The 15,568-nt window shown below is 47.5% G+C and overlaps 1 protein-coding gene across 3 annotated transcripts in view; it reads right to left on the reverse strand.

Moving 5' to 3' along the window:
• ARMC3 (armadillo repeat containing 3) overlaps window positions 1–15,568 on the reverse strand; it is a 109,769-nt gene that overhangs the window by 78,764 nt on the left and 15,437 nt on the right. For all 3 annotated transcript variants that reach the window (XM_073581810.1, XM_073581809.1, XM_073581808.1), the window contains exon 5: window positions 6,325–6,393. In XM_073581810.1, coding sequence (XP_073437911.1) covers window positions 6,325–6,393 — 69 coding nt within the window. The remainder of the gene's footprint in view (window positions 1–6,324; window positions 6,394–15,568) is intronic.

A 15,568-nucleotide genomic window follows, 5' to 3' on the forward strand; every position in this document is an offset into this window, starting at 1 on the left:
GATATACCCATGAGCTTGCTGAGTGCCCTCCAGAAACGGGAGGTAAATTGGACTCCGCGATCGGAGACAATTCATTGAGGGAGTCCGTGAAGCCTAAAGATCTGGTGTATGAAGACCTTGGCCAGCTCAGATGCCATGGGTAATCCAGGCAGAGGGATGAAATGGGCCATTTTGGAGAACCGATCGACCACTACTAAGATGGTAGTACATCCGGAAGAACGTGGAAGATCGGTGATGAAATCCATACCAATTTGTCGCCAAGGGGCTTCAGGAGGAGGCAAAGGGTGGAGCAGGCCGGACGGCAGACTTCTTGGTACCTTGTTCAGAGCACAAGCCGTACAGGAGGATATAAAATCAGTCACATCTTGGCGAAGGGATGGCCACCAGTAGTAGCGCGAAAGAAGGCTGAGGGTTTTCTTGACCCCGACGTGACCCGCAACCTTGGAAGAATGCCCCCAATCCAGGACCTCAGACCTCTTATTCTGTAGAACGAAGGTCTTGCCTGGCGGAATGGGAGAAAGCGTCACGGGCGCCACGGTGACAATTTTGGCAGGCTCAATGTTGTGAGATGAACCTTCCTCAACCTCAGGTGATTGTAGGGACCTGGACAGAGCATCTGCCTTGATGTTTCTGTCCCCCGGTCGAAAATGGAGTTTGAAGTCAAACCGGGAGAAATATAGCGACCACCTGGCTTGCCTGGAGTTGAGCCTTTGCGCGGACTGAAGATATGCCAAATTCTTGTGATCCGTGAAGATTATGAATGGATGAACTGCCCCTTCCAAAAGATACCGCCACTCCTCCAGGGCCATCTTAATGGCCAGTAATTCCCGGTCCCCAATGACATAATTGCATTCTGCGGGAGAGAACGACCTAGAGAAGAATCCACACGGTACCACTTGACCAGAAGTCGTCCGCTGAGAAAGCACCGCTCCCGCACCAGTAGAAGAGGCATCCACTTCTTGGATGAAGGGCCTATTGACCAACGGTCGATGTAAAATCGGGGCGGTAGCAAAGGACTGCTTCAAAGCAAGAAAGGCCTCTTCAGCCTCTGGAGTCCAGGCATTTGGTTTGGTCCCCTTCCTGGTCAGAGCAGAGATGGGCTTGGTTACCGAGGAGAAGAAGGGAACGAACTGTCTGTAAAAGTTCGCAAAACCCAGGAACCGCTGGATGGCTTTTACTCCAACCGGACGTGTCCACTTGAGCACGGCAGCCAATTTTTCGAGATCAATCATTATTCCGGAGTCCGTGATGATATACCCTAGGAAAGGCAACGAGGACTGCTCGAACAGACACTTTTCTAGTTTGGAGTAGAGTCTGTTCTCCCGTAGACGTTGCAGAACCAGCCGAACACTTTTTCTGTGAGTGGATAAGTCAGGGGAAAAGATGAGTATGTCATCTAAGTATACCACGACAGAAGAGTAGAGTTGGTCTCGGAAGATCTCATTAACGAACTCCTGAAAAACCGCCGGGGCATTGCAGAGACCAAAGGACATAACCAAATACTCGTAATGGCCGTCCCGAGTATTGAAGGCCGTCTTCCATTCATCCCCGGAGCAGATTCGGGTCAAGTTATAGGCTCCCCACAGATCCAATTTTGTGAAGATCCGGGCCCCTCTCAAGCGGTCAAAGAGTTCTGGGATCAGCGGCAGGGGATACCTATTCTTGACCGTGATATTGTTCAGGCCCCGGTAGTCAATACATGGCCGAAGGGATCCGTCTTTCTTCCGGACGAAAAAGAATCATGCTCCAGCAGGAAAAGATGACTTCCGAATAAAACCCCGAGCCAAGTTCTCCTGGACATAATCAGACATGGCCGCGGTTTCTGCCGGCGGCAGGGGATAAATTCTTCCCCTGGGAGGGACTGCTCCTGGCAACAGCTCAATAGGGCAGTCATAGGCACGATGCGGTGGTAGAATCTCACCCTCCTTCTTACTGAAGACGTCGGCAAACGAGTGGTAAGCCGTAGGAAGCCCAGGAAGATCGACTGGAGCTTGCTGCGGACTGGGGCGAGATACCGGCAACAGACAGCGTTTATGGCAGAAGTGTCCCCAATGGAGGATCTCCCCGGAATGCCAGTCTAGAACAGGCTCGTGTAGACGAAGCCAGGGTAAACCGAGGAGCACGGCATGAGACAAACTGGGCAAAACATAAAAGGCGATTCTTTCTCGGTGAAGAGCTCCAACTTGTATCTCCACCTCAAGAGTGACCATGGTGATAGGTTCAGGTAGCGGTTTGCCATCCACGGAAGCGATGGAGCGCGGACTCTCTAACGTCACAACCGGAATTCGCAGCTGGTCCACTTCCTTGAGCCAGATGAAGTTACCAGCCGCACCCGAGTCCACATACGCCTCCACAGATCTGCGCTCCCGACCTGAAATAAAAGCCGAAATAGTAAGGGGTAGAGAGGAATCGGTGTCACCTAGGGAGGCCTCTCTTACCTGGCCTAGGCAGAGGCGTTTCCCGGCCGCACTGGGCACGTGTGCACAAAATGGTTAGCCCTGCCACAATAAAGGCAAAGGCCCTGTGTCCTTCTCTCCCTGCGTTCCTGCTCTGACAACCTTACACGGTCTACTTGTATGGGCTCAGGAGTGGAATTACTGGAAGACGCTGGGGAGCGGGGAATGGGTGCCTGGTATAGCCGAAAAGATCTCTTCTCCCTAACTGACTCCCGGGAGCGTTCCTGGAACCGTAAATCAATACGGGTAGCTAGGGATATGAGATCCTCCAGAGTGGTAGGGGTGTCCCGGCCAGCCAGCTCATCCTTTATTTTACCCGAGAGTCCCCTCCAAAAGGCCCCAACCAAAGCCTAGTTATTCCACCCCAGTTCAGAGGCCAGGGTCCGGAAGCGGATAGCATATTGACCTACGGTGAGGGAGCCTTGGCGAAGATTGAAAAGAGCCTCCTTGGTGGAGGCCACACGGCCAGGCTCATCAAATACCCTGCGGAAAGTATCCAGGAAGTTGTGGATGCTAGATACCACCGGGTCATCTCTCTTCCAGAGGGGATTTATCCAAGCTAAGGCCTCTCCCTCTAAATGGGACACAATGAAAGCTACCTTGGCCTGATCCGAGGGGTATTGCTGAGGCAGGAGCTCGAAGTGCAAACGGCACTGGTTCAAAAACCCCCGACACAACTTGGGGTCGCCGCTAAACCTGGGAGGTTTCCACAAGCGTGGTGGAGGATGGGATAGGGGATCCCGAGGTAGGGCAGAAGCGGCAGCAGAGGACTGTAGCGATTGGAGTCGGTCGTCCACGGACGCCATGTAGCTAAGAATGTGGGATTGGGCGTCACGCTGCTGCGCAAGCTCCTGCTGGAGTCCTGCTAGCAACGGGGCGTTCCCCGGGTCAGTGGTTTGTAAGGCGGAAAGGCGGGTGTCCATGGACTTCATAAAAGACATTATTCTAGTCTGATTTTCACGCAAAAAGAGCAATTCTTTTTGGGTGGCCGCTGAGGCGCTAGCAGGGTCCATGGCCTGATTATGCTGTGACGTATGCTGTGATAACAAATAGGTTACGTCCGAGAGTGGACCCTCTGGATCGCGACACTGGAGCTCCCAGGGGTGAGCGCGCCAGGTGGTGCCGACCCCTATGCAGGGGCCGTTAGGGGCAGACCCTAGGAAGACAGATGCCGCAACTGCTAGAACCAAGAGGGGCGGCTCAAAGGACTGAGTGGAGGGTGCCGGACTGAGAACTGGAGTATAGGACTGGGCACTGGAGTACAGGACGTAGACACGGAGTGCAGGACGGAGACACGAAGCACAGGACTGGGCAGTGGAGAGTAGGACTCGGCACTGGAGCACAGGACGGAGGCACGGAGTACAGGAGGGAGACACGGAGTACAGGTCTGGGCAGAGGAGTGTAGGACTGGGCACTGGAGCACAGGACGGAGGCACGGAGTACAGGAGGGAGACACGGCGTACAGGACAGGGCAGAGAAGTGTAGGACTGGGCACTGGAGCACAGGACGGAGGCACGGAGTACAGGAGGGAGACACGGCGTACAGGACTGGGCAGAGGAGTGTAAGGAGTGAGAAGGGGAGAAACCCCTAAACACCCAGGCCAGGATACCGTACGGGAAGTCCACACGATAATCAGGCGTCTCCACCATGTTGGAGACGCCTGATATACCCTGTAGAAGTCGGCTGATTTGGGCGCTCAGACCGCTGGGCGGGCGCTGCAGGGTTAAAGGATCTGCAGAGCGCGCGCCCGCGGCCTAAGGCGCCCGCAGGAAGCCGGCACACGCCGGACGGAGAAGGAAGAGGAGGCGGGCACAGAGCGGCGCGGCGAGAGCAGGTAAGTAAAGGCGGCGGCGGGCCCCGCTGTTTTTCCGAGACCTGTAGCGTTCCATAGTGACCCGCGATCACGTGACAAGGTCACCGATGGGCAGGATTTACGATGAGCTTCCGGTAAGCGTGAGTTAAATGTTGCTGTCAGAGATTAACCGCGGCATTTAACTAGTTAACAGCCGAGGGTGGATCGCGATTCCACCTGCAGCTGTTAGAGGCACATGTCAGCTGTTCAAAACAGCTGACATGTTCCGGGAAAGATGTGGGCTCAGCGCCGGAGCCCACATCAAAGGGAGGGATTCCAACGTGGGAGTATTATTACACCCAACGTCGGAAAGGGGTTAATAAGTAGGATCTCTGGGGGTCCCAAGGGTTGGACTCTTAGGATTTACTAGATTATTATCTAGCTATAGGATAACTTTAGATTTTAGGAATAACCATTACATTTATGAAACATAACTATAATACCATTTGTTTGGTTTTGTTTTTTTAAACGTTGGAGTTTTGACCGATCTATAATCTATAATTATGACCCATAAACTTTACCCTTTGAATAGGCCTCGATTGCCTCGTTTTTCAGTATACGAGTCTAGGGATAGGGTTGCAATTCAATACTGGAGTGAGACGGGGCCTGTCATTGCAAAACCGATATTTCATTTACCTTGAAGAGTACACACAGGGTGTCCTCTCCCCATTTTAAATCAGTGCAATGGACTGAATTATTTAAGGGCCAAGACATGCATCGCACTTTCTCACTTGGCACTATGTCTGTGATGCAATAAGCATACTGTCATGTGGTTACCGCAACAGAGAGGAGCCAGAAGACCACAGAATCTGATTGCTCCTACTCCTGCACTGAAAAGAAGCACTTCACCTTCTTTTTAAACGGTGTAAAATTATTTTGGCTCTGGGAGATAGGGCTCTCAGCTGAGCATGGTTAGCCACTCCTATCCCCTATGTAATCTGGGTCCTGACTGACACACATCGTCAGAGTTAGCTTTTGGTGCATGGCTTGGAGTATAGTAGTTTGGTGGTTATATGAGAAGGCGTTTGGTGGGTTTATCTGTGACTATTGCTTGGTTTAGTATGTGTGATAATTCCCTTTCCTTCTCCTACTTTGGCTTTACCCCATCCTCCACTCCCCGATCCATACCTCTGTTATATGTGAGTGTATATTTGTATGATTGGTATTTTCTGTTTCCCCTGTTCGGGTTACCTTGTTCGTCTGGTTGGTGTATTACGGTGCACAACTACTCCCCTCTTCCCTGGGTGGGCGAAGGGTACAGATGGAGGGCAGATCAAGGAGATAAGGCAAGGTACATGGCCCTGGCATATTCACCTTCAGAAGTAACCCGGGGAAAAGGGCGAGCTAGGACGCCCCCAGTGTTAGGGACAAGGAAGGAGCTCCTGGTTCTGGGTCACCCGACAACAGAACTGTGACATATACACCGTTTTAGGAAGCATTATGCGTGTATTTATTTTTGGGGTAATTCTGGCAATAATTTGGGGAGGGACTGTGTAAATGTCACTAATAGCAGGGGCACTGGATGGAACCATTTTTGCTAAATCATCTATATGGTACTGAAGTATATGGCGGCAATATTTATCTATTTAAATCATGATTAAAAAATAAAATGTTGGGGAATATATGAAGACTGATGTTTTAGATGCCAGTTTTACTTTGAGATACGCTACAGTAAGATGAATCTAATCTACAAAAAGGTGAAAACTTCTTGGTAAATTTGGAGCATCTCTGGCCATCCGTGAGGCTTGATATTTTAACAGGCCATTTACATGATATTTGGTCTTTTTTTACCCACATTAACAATGGAGAAGAATGGAGTACCTGTGTATTTTCATGTACATCGTGTAGGAAATGTCGTCCTATCTCGGAGCTGCTTTTAAGTGGTTTATTCAACAAAGCGCTAAGACCTATACTGTAAAACCATTTTTCCGTAATCCCTATAAGCAGCTATTAGTTACGGTGAAAACTTAGGAGCAGATGGTTGGGTTTGTCAAGAGAGCATTTTGCAGTTTCTACCTTCTGGTGCAAGTCGAAAAATTAGCGAAGGCATCATATCCAACTTCTGCATCAACCTCCTAACATCACCTGGAAGAAATCCACAAGACAAAAGTTAAATGGCAGGAACTGGTTTTATCATTGTCAACGTCTACAAGACTAACTGCAATGCTATGTATTATATAATGAGAAAAAAATATTTTTGGAATTTAGAACAATGTCGACCCAGTGAATGTTTCCATTACAACCATTTAAAATAGGTTTTAGGTGTTTATATTTTATTTGTTTACTAAGCATATGACAGATATAGATGCTAAAATATGTACAGTGGCATGTAAAAGTTTGGGCACCACTTGTCAAAATTACTGTTATTGTGAACAGTTAAGGCCGGTTTCACATTAGCGCTTTTTAAGCGCACGCACGGCCGGGGGTAGCTCCGCCCCCGAGCCGGCTCTCTGCCCGGCGTGCCCGCCCGTTGCTTGTAGCGCCGCCTACTAGCGGACAGCGGCGCCTGCGATCGGCGCACCCTATCTTTAGCATAGGGTGCGCAGATCGTGCGCAGGCCGTGCGCTAGTTGCGCTTTGACCTGCACTGCGCACTTTTGACGGTGCGCCGTGCGCGCCAAAATCAAACTTTTCGGATTTTGGCTCGCACGGCGCACCGTCAAAAGTGCGCAGCGCAGGTCAAAGCGCAACTAGCGCACGGCCTGCGCACGATCTGCGCACCCTATGCTAAAGATAGGGTGCGCCGATCGCAGGCGCCGCTGTGCGCTAGGAGGCGGCGCTACAAGGAAGGGGCGGGCACGCCGGGCAGAGAGCCGGCTCGGGGGCGGAGCTACCCCCGGCCGTGCGTGCGCTTAAAAAGCGCGAATGTGAAACCAGCCTAAGTAAGTTGAAGATAAAATGGTCTCTAAAAGGCCTAAAGTTAAAGATGACACATTCTCTTTGTATTTTAGGCAAAACAATATATATATGTAATTTAATCTTTTACATTTCAAAAATTTAAAAAAGGAAAATGGGCCAATGCAAAAGTTTGCAACCTTGGAGATTTGTGTGCTTAGATAACTTTGACCAAGGTTACAGACCTTAATTAGCCTGTTGGGGTTATGGCTTGTTCACTATCATTGTTAGGAAAGACCAGTTGATGCAAATTTCCCAACTTTATAAAAACCCAACCTCCTCTAATCTTTTGCCAAAAAACAGCAGCCATGGGTTTTTCTAAGCAGCTGCCTAGCACTTTGAAAATGAAAATCATGGAGGCTTACAAAACAGGAAAAGGCTATAAGAAGATAGTAAAGTATTTTCAAGTTGCCTTTTCCTCAGTTTGAAATGTAATTAAGAAATGGCAGTTAACCGGAACACAGGAGGTCAAGATAAGGTCTGGAAGATCAAGCAAAATTTCAGTGACAGATGCTCGTAGGATTGCTGGGAGAGGCAAATTAGAACCCACGCTGGACTGCAAAAGACCTTCAGAAAGATTTAGTAGACTCTGGAGTTGAGGTATATTGTTAAACAGTTCAGAGACACCTGCATAAATATTGCCTTCATGGAATCAGAAGAAAACCTCTCCTGCTTCCACACCATAAAATTCAGTAATAGATTTATGCAAAAGAACATCTAAACAATCCTAGTGCATTTTGGAACCAAGTCCTGTGGACTGATGAGGTTGAAATAGAACTTTACGGCCACAATGATCAAAGGTAGGTGTGGAGATAAAAGGACACAGAATTTCAGGAAAATAACATCTCGCTAACCATTAAGCATGAGGGTGGATCAATCATGCTTTGGGGTTGTGATGCAGCCAATGGTGCGGGGAACATTTCACGGGTAGAAGGAAGAATGGATTCAATTAAATTTCAACAAATTCTTGATACAAACATAACACCATCTGGTTAAAAAAAGCTGAAGTTGAAAAGAGGATGGCTTCTACAAATGATCCTAAACACATGTAAAAATCCACAATAGACGACCTCAAAAGGTGCAAGGCGAAGGTTTTACAATGGCCCTCACAGGGCCTGATCTGATCATCATTGAAAATTTGTGGCTAGACCTCAAAATAGCAGTGGATGCAAGATGACCAAGGAATCTCACAGAACTGGAAGAATTTTCCAAGGAAGAAAGGATGAAAATCCCTCAAACAAGAATTGAAAGTCTCTTGGATGGCTACAAAAAGTGTTTACAAACTGTGACACTTGCAAAAGGAGGTGCTACTACCCTGTTTCCCCGAAAGTAGGACCCCCCCAAAAGTAAGACAGGGTGGGGGTTATGGGGGGTCCTTCAATGTAAGGCCTCCCCCGAATGTAAGGCAGGGTTGGGGGCCGCTGTGAAATGTAAGGCCCTTACCTTTGGGCCGCCGCTGTCCCCCATTGGGTCCCCAGGCTCCAGAGGTGTCCTAAGGTGCAGCTGGGCGGGTCCAGCACTCATGGGGTTAACTCGCCGTGTTAACCCCGCAATCCGCCCAGCTCAACAGCTCATTGGCCGCCCCTGTTCCCCACGTCACCGCCGGCCCCCGGCTCGAGCACTGATTGGTCCAGCAGCTTGGGCTGTAATTGGCCGCCCCAGCCCCACGTCACCGCTGTTTCCCTGCTGATTGGCACAGCGTTCCCTGCAGCACAGGCCTTCTGCACCCACAGCCGCACCGCAGAGGAAAACGTCCAGCATTTAAAAACCAAGTAGGGAAACATGTACTGTATAGGGTATGGGGCTGTGTGCAGTGGGATACGGCACTGTTATGGGGTGTGGGGCTGTGTGCAGTGGGATACGGCACTGTTATGGGGTGTGGGGCTGTGTGCAGTGGGATACGGCACTGTTATGGGGTGTGGGGCTGTGTGCAGTGGGATACGGCACTGTTATGGGGTATAACAGCATGTTAATAAATGTTAATTTATTGGTTAAAAAGAAATTGTCATTTTTTTTCGGCTAATGTAAGACCTCCCCCGAAAGTAAGACAGGGTGGGACTTTTTGGGGTAAAATTAATGTAAGACAGGGTCTTACTTTCGGGGAAACACGGTAGGTGCTAACCATGCAGGGGGCACAAAATTTTGCCTTGGCTCATTATACTTTTTGGAATTTTTAAAATATAAATGATTAAACATATATATTTTTGCCTAAAATACAAAGGAAATGTGACATCTGTAACTTTAGCCCTTTTAGAGATCATTTCATCTTCAACTTGTTTAACCCCTTGTCATGGTGTGTTTTGAGATTTGGGTAGGTGGTGTAGGAGTTAACTCTGAGAGCCTCTCTGTGGATCAGGGGAGGGTTTTTATAGCTTCAGGGGAGCGCAGTCCCCTGTCACTTATACTCCTATCTGAGTGTGCCCGACCCTGCTCTGTCCGTGCGTCATGCCAATCATTGTCCGTCTGCCTGGTATTCTGACCCTGCTCTGTTACGGTTTACGTCTCTGGTTTGCTGACTCTGTACCTGCTTTGCCTGTGCTGTGTATGACCCTTGGCTTTGTCTGACCTCCCTCCTGAATATCCCTCCTGTACCGCGCTTGCCCGTACTGTGTATGACCTTTTGCTTTGTCTGACCTCCCATCTGTATATCCCTCCTGTACCTCGCTTGCCCGTACTGTGTATGACCTCCGTTTTGCCTGACTCTGAGTTTTCTGTATAGTGTCCTGCCATCTCTGAAAGCAGGACGCTAAGCCTCACCCCCTTGCAGTCACATGACCGTAGGTGCTGTGACTGCTTGCTAAACTTCAGCGTCCACAGGTCCTGTGCATCTGTACTTTCCGGCTGTACCTGTCCCCGGGCCCCCTACAGTGCGGGTGAGTCCCTGCTCAGCGGAGGCTGTACGTCGGCGCTGTCAGGATCCTGACACCACATGATCGCAGTGTACCGGGGGCATAGGAGAGAAGCGCGCAGGGAGGGGGTTCCCTCCGTGCTTCCCTGCGACCCCAATATGGCTGCGGGGGCCTTCGGGGTCCTGCAGGGAGGTGACTTCCTCACTGCCTGCTGAAAGCAGGCATGAGGAAGCCTGCAGCAGCTCCTGTCAGATCGCTGATCTATCAGCGCTGTTCTAAGTGTCAGATCAGAGATCTGACAAAAAACAGTGATGTCCCCCCCCGGGACAATATAATAAAGTAAAAAAAAAAAAAACACTTGTAAAAATAATTTTTAAAAATCCCAAAATAAATAAAAAAAATATATATTCCCTAATAAATTATTTTTTTTCTAAATAAAAAAAACCAAAACAATAAAAGTACACATATTTAGCATCGCCGCGTCCGTAACGACCCGCCCTATAAAACTGTCCCACTAGTTAACCCCTTTAGTGAACCCCTTCAAAAAAAAAAAAACAAAAGCAAAAAGTAATGCTTTATCATCATACCGCTGAACAAAAAGTGCAATAACACGCAATCAAAAAGACGTATATAAATAACCATGGTACCGCTGAAAACATCATCTTGTCCCGCAATAAACGAGCTGCCATACAGCATCATCAGCGAAAAAATAAAAAAGTTATAGCTTGCAGAATAAAGCAATGCAAAAATAATTATTTTTTATATAAAATTGTTTTTATTGTATAAAAGAGCCAAAACATATAAAAAGACATAAATGAGGTATCGCTGTAATCGTACTGACCCAAAGAATAAAACCGCTTTATCAATTTACCACATGAGGAACGGTGTAAACGCACCCCCCCAAAAGAAATTCATGAAATGCTGGTTTTTGTTCATTCTACGTCCTAAAAATCGGAATAAAAAGCGATCAAAAAATGTCACGTGCCCGAAAAAAACATCAAGTCGTCCCGCAAAAAATAAGACCTCACATGACTCTGTGGGTCAAAATACGGAAAAATTATAGCTCTCAAAATGTGGTGATGCAAAAACTATTTTTCAATAAAAAGCGTCTTTTAGAGTATGACAGCTGCCAAGCATAAAAACCCGCTATAAATAGTAAATCAAACCCCCCGTTATCACCCCCTTAGATAGGGAAAAATAATAAAATTTAAAAAAAGTATTTATTTCCATTTTCCCATTAGGGTTAGGGTTAGGGCTAGGGTTAGGGCTTGGGCTAGAGTAAGGGTTAGGTCTAGGGCTGAGATTAGGGTTAGGGGTGTGTTGGGGTTAGGGTTGGCGTTAGAATTGGGGGGTTTCCACTGTTTGGGCACATCAGGGGCTCTCCTAATGCAACATGGCGTCTGATCTCAACTCCAGCCAAAAAAGTCAAATGGCGCTGTTTCCCTTCCAAGCTCTGCCATGCGCCCAAATAGTGGTTTTCCCCCACATATGGGGTATCAGCGTACTCAGGACAAATTGCACAATAACTTTTGGTGTCCTGCTTCCCTTGGGAAAATAAAAATTGGGGGTGAAAAGATCATTTTTGTGGAAAAAATATGATTTTTTTAATTGTACGGCTGTACGTTGTAAACTTCTGTGAAGCCCTTGGGGGTTCAAAGTTCTTACCACACATCTAGATAAGCTCCTTGGGGGGGACTAGTTTCCAAAATGGGGTCACTTGTGGGTAGTTTCTACTGTTTAGGCACATCAGGGGCTCTCCAAACGTGACATGGCGCCCGATCTCAATTCCAGTCAATTTTGCGTTGAAAATGTCAAACGGCGCTCGTTCCCTTCCGAGCTCTGCCATGCGCCGTAACAGTGGTTCACCCCCACATATCAGGTATCAGCGTACTCAAGACAAATTGCAAAATAACTTTTGCAGTCCAATATCTCCGGTTACCCTTGGTAAAATAAAAAAAATTGGACCTGAAGTAATTTTTTTCGTGAAAAAAAGTTAAATGTTCATTTTTTTAAACATTCAAAAAATTCCTGTGAAGCATCTGAAGGGTTAATAAACTTCTTGAATGTGGTTTTGATCACCTTGAGGGGTGCAGTTTTTAGAATGGTGTCACTTTTGGGTATCTTCTATCATATAGACCCCTCAAAGTGACTTCAAATGTGATGTGGTCCCTAAAAATAAAATGAGAAATCGCTAGTCAACTTTTAACCCTTATAACTTCCTAACAAAAAAAATTTTGGTTCCAAAATTGTGCTAATGTAAAGTAAACATGTGGGAAATGTTACTTATTAAGTTTTTTGTGTGCCGTATCTCTGTGATTTAAGGGCATACAAATTCAAAGTTGGAAAATTGCTAAATTTTCTAAATTTTCGCCAAATTTCCATTTTTTTCACAAATAAACACAAGTTATATCAATGAAATTTTACCACTAACATGAAGTACAATATGTCATGGGAAAACAATGTCAGAATCACCGGGATCCATGGAAGCGTTCCAGAGTTATTACCTCATAAAAGGACAGTGGTCAGAATTGTAAAAATTGGCCCGGGAATTACCATGCAAACCACCCTTGGGAGTAACGGGGTTAACTGTTCACAGTAACAGTAATTTTGACCAGGGTTGCTCAAACTTTTACATGCATTGTATTTCCTGCATCAAATAATAAAAAGAATACCTGCTAAAATAGGGAACAAGTTGACTGTCTAGTGACATCAATAGGTGGAAAATAGTTTTCTGGAGCTATCTTACATATTACCTCCTTAAAGGGGTCATCCACTACTAGGATAACCCCTTGTAAAACTAAATGTTCGGCCCCGCTAAAATAATAAAGCCTACACTCACTTCCCATGCCGGCGCCGTTTCCGCGGTGTCAGTGCTCACTCTTCCCTGGGCTGTGATGCGGCGTTGTGATACATGATGCCGGAGCCCAATCAGCACTGGTGTCAATATCTTCGCCTTCGGACAAACTGAACATGAATTAGAAGCCAGGGCCACAGCTCATCCCGGGCTTCCTCTTCAAGTTCAGTTTGTCCGAAGGCAGAGACAGTGACGCCAGTGCTGATTGGGCGTCAGACTTCACGTGTCATTCCACTGCATCCCAGCCCCGGCACCGCGAGTGCTGACACCGCTAGAACAGCGCCGGCACGGGAGGGGAGTACAGGATTTATTATTTTATTGGGGCTGAACATTTCATTTAAAAAGGGGTTGTCCTAGTAGTAGACAACCCCTTTAAAAGTATGTGCACATAATGTTTTCTAAACTTGGGTGAAGAAGAGGATGAGTTTATCATTTTAGGAAACCTAAAGTGGTTAAAAGAAAACAGAACTGCATATGTTCATTTTTTTCAGCGATTTTCTGAGAGCTATTTCAGGTGGAATTCGACTGAATCAAGATGTTGTGAGCACATAGCCTAAAAGCTCCCTACCATCTGGATCTTCAGGAGAACTAGAACACTTTCCTAGAGACAGCTAGATATCTACCTAAGAAACCAATGGCCTAACTCATTTTAGCTTGTGTGCCTGTTTTTTATCTAGTTTTTGGTGTTTTTCCTTTGTGCATAATTCCTCTTTTAACTTTCGCCTTTTTTAGACTCTGTGTTCTATGTGTTTGCTTTATATTCGCTAATATCGGCAAAGTTGTTTTCAGAGGTTTTCATCAAAATAATCATCAACTGCGACTAGTTAAACAGTTGTCTTTGTCTACTTCAAAGACAATCCGGGTATGCTGACATTTATAAGGTGTCGTGTGCACGTACCCTTAAAAAAGCACTCACCTCAAAATTGTTATCCTCTTAATATATTGCAGTCATGATATTGGGTCGCCCTTGCTGGCTTCACCCAGGGCTGTGGGGTACTCGGTACTGGGCCGGTGTCAGGGGGACGATGTGGTGTCACAGCAGCGGTGACCCGGTCCGTGGCCCTGGGCGCCCAATATCAATGGCGGTGATGTTTGTAAGGTAAAGTTCGTGACGCCACTCGTGGTGTTTGGCAAGTAAGATGTTAGCCAACGCTGCGTGCAGATCCTCTGGGGCTGATGGTGTGTCGCAGCTTAGATGGTGTAGCTCCCCACAGGTGAAGCTGTAACCCCAGGGCAGTGTGAAAGTACAATGGAGGAGTAAGGGCACGGAATGGTGTAGATGTCAATACCCAGTTGTAGCGGTGCTGATGCGGGAATGATTGGAGGACATCAGAGCTTGCAGTTTCAAAGCTTTACTCACAGTTCGTAGTGCACACAGGTGCCCGCTTCGGTACTGTGTCCTCCGGGGCAGAGGCCCAGCCAACCTCCAGGCAAGATCAGACTCTCTCTGCCAGCACCCCGCCAATGTGTCCTTCCTGAACGACTCCTCTATTGCGCCTTTTAATGTGAAGAGCTCCAGTACCGTGGTTACTCTGAAGTTCCTCTCGTCAGATGTTCCTAACAACTCTCTCACTTGTATGACAGACAGCTGTAGCCTGCTTCGGGGACTCCCTTCTCCTGAATCCCGGCTCTCTATCCGTTTCGCTGTTGTGTCCCAAGTCTTGGTTGGGAGTAGTGCATGTACAGCCAACTACTCCACTGGTGTCTGCTGCAGAACCATAAGCGTCCTTACAACCTCGGGGACCGGGCCCCGGCCTAGCGCTGAGAACCTATAGGCAGGGTTCCTATCCAACCCACTCCTCCTCTCTGTTCTCTCTCCACTTCGTTCCGTGCTTGTCTTTCTCTCTCTTATGGAAATGCAGATTACAGTTCTTCGTCTCTCCTTCTCTCTTCCTTTCCCGTGCCAGCTGGCTCAGGTCACTGAGGCAGCTGCAGCACTCCTTCCTCCATCCCTTCTTCCAGGGATCCCTCACTCCTCTCTGAGTGAGCTCTTCCTCTCCTCTCCTCTGGGACTCACCCCAGACTGACCTCTCAGTCTGACTGACTTCTCGGTCTGACTGACCTGTAATTCTATCTTTCCCCTTCTTTTTACACTAACTCCACCCACCTCCCAGAACATCTCGTGTTACGAAGCAGGGTTCCACGAAAGGTGCTCCTTCTACACCCTGAGCCTAAAGCTGCAATGTGGCCCTGCTGAACTATCCTGTGTGTGGGATGCAGATGTTGGAGTGTGGCAGGGAGTTCCCACCTTACCTGGATGGTGGGGCACTACACCTTAGGAGAAGGTGCAGTACCTCTGTGGCGACTGAGCCTCAGGGGCGCCACACTCCCCCCCGTTAAACACAGCACATCCGCGGGCTGCAAGAAAATACAGCATACAGCAGAGAAACATACAAAAAATTTTATATTGCATAATAACTTTTCTTACTCTAAGCTTCCTAATATAGGAGGTACTCTTCTTGAACGTTACTAACAATCCTATCAAAAATTCTATATTAAACAGTGCAATTATTTCTCAATTCTAAGTGCAATTCTCATTTTCAAAGTGCTATTCTCTGTAACACATTTCCTTATCACTTTCTCTTATTCTGTCACTTTATTCTTATTTTTCTCTCATTCTACTAGACGCAAGACACTGACCTCAAATTCCTGGTCTGTCACCT

Source organism: Dendrobates tinctorius, unplaced genomic scaffold (genome assembly GCF_039654945.1).
Source record: "Dendrobates tinctorius isolate UK_male_01 unplaced genomic scaffold, ASM3965494v1 ptg000070l, whole genome shotgun sequence".
Taxonomy (NCBI): Eukaryota; Metazoa; Chordata; class Amphibia; order Anura; family Dendrobatidae; genus Dendrobates; species Dendrobates tinctorius.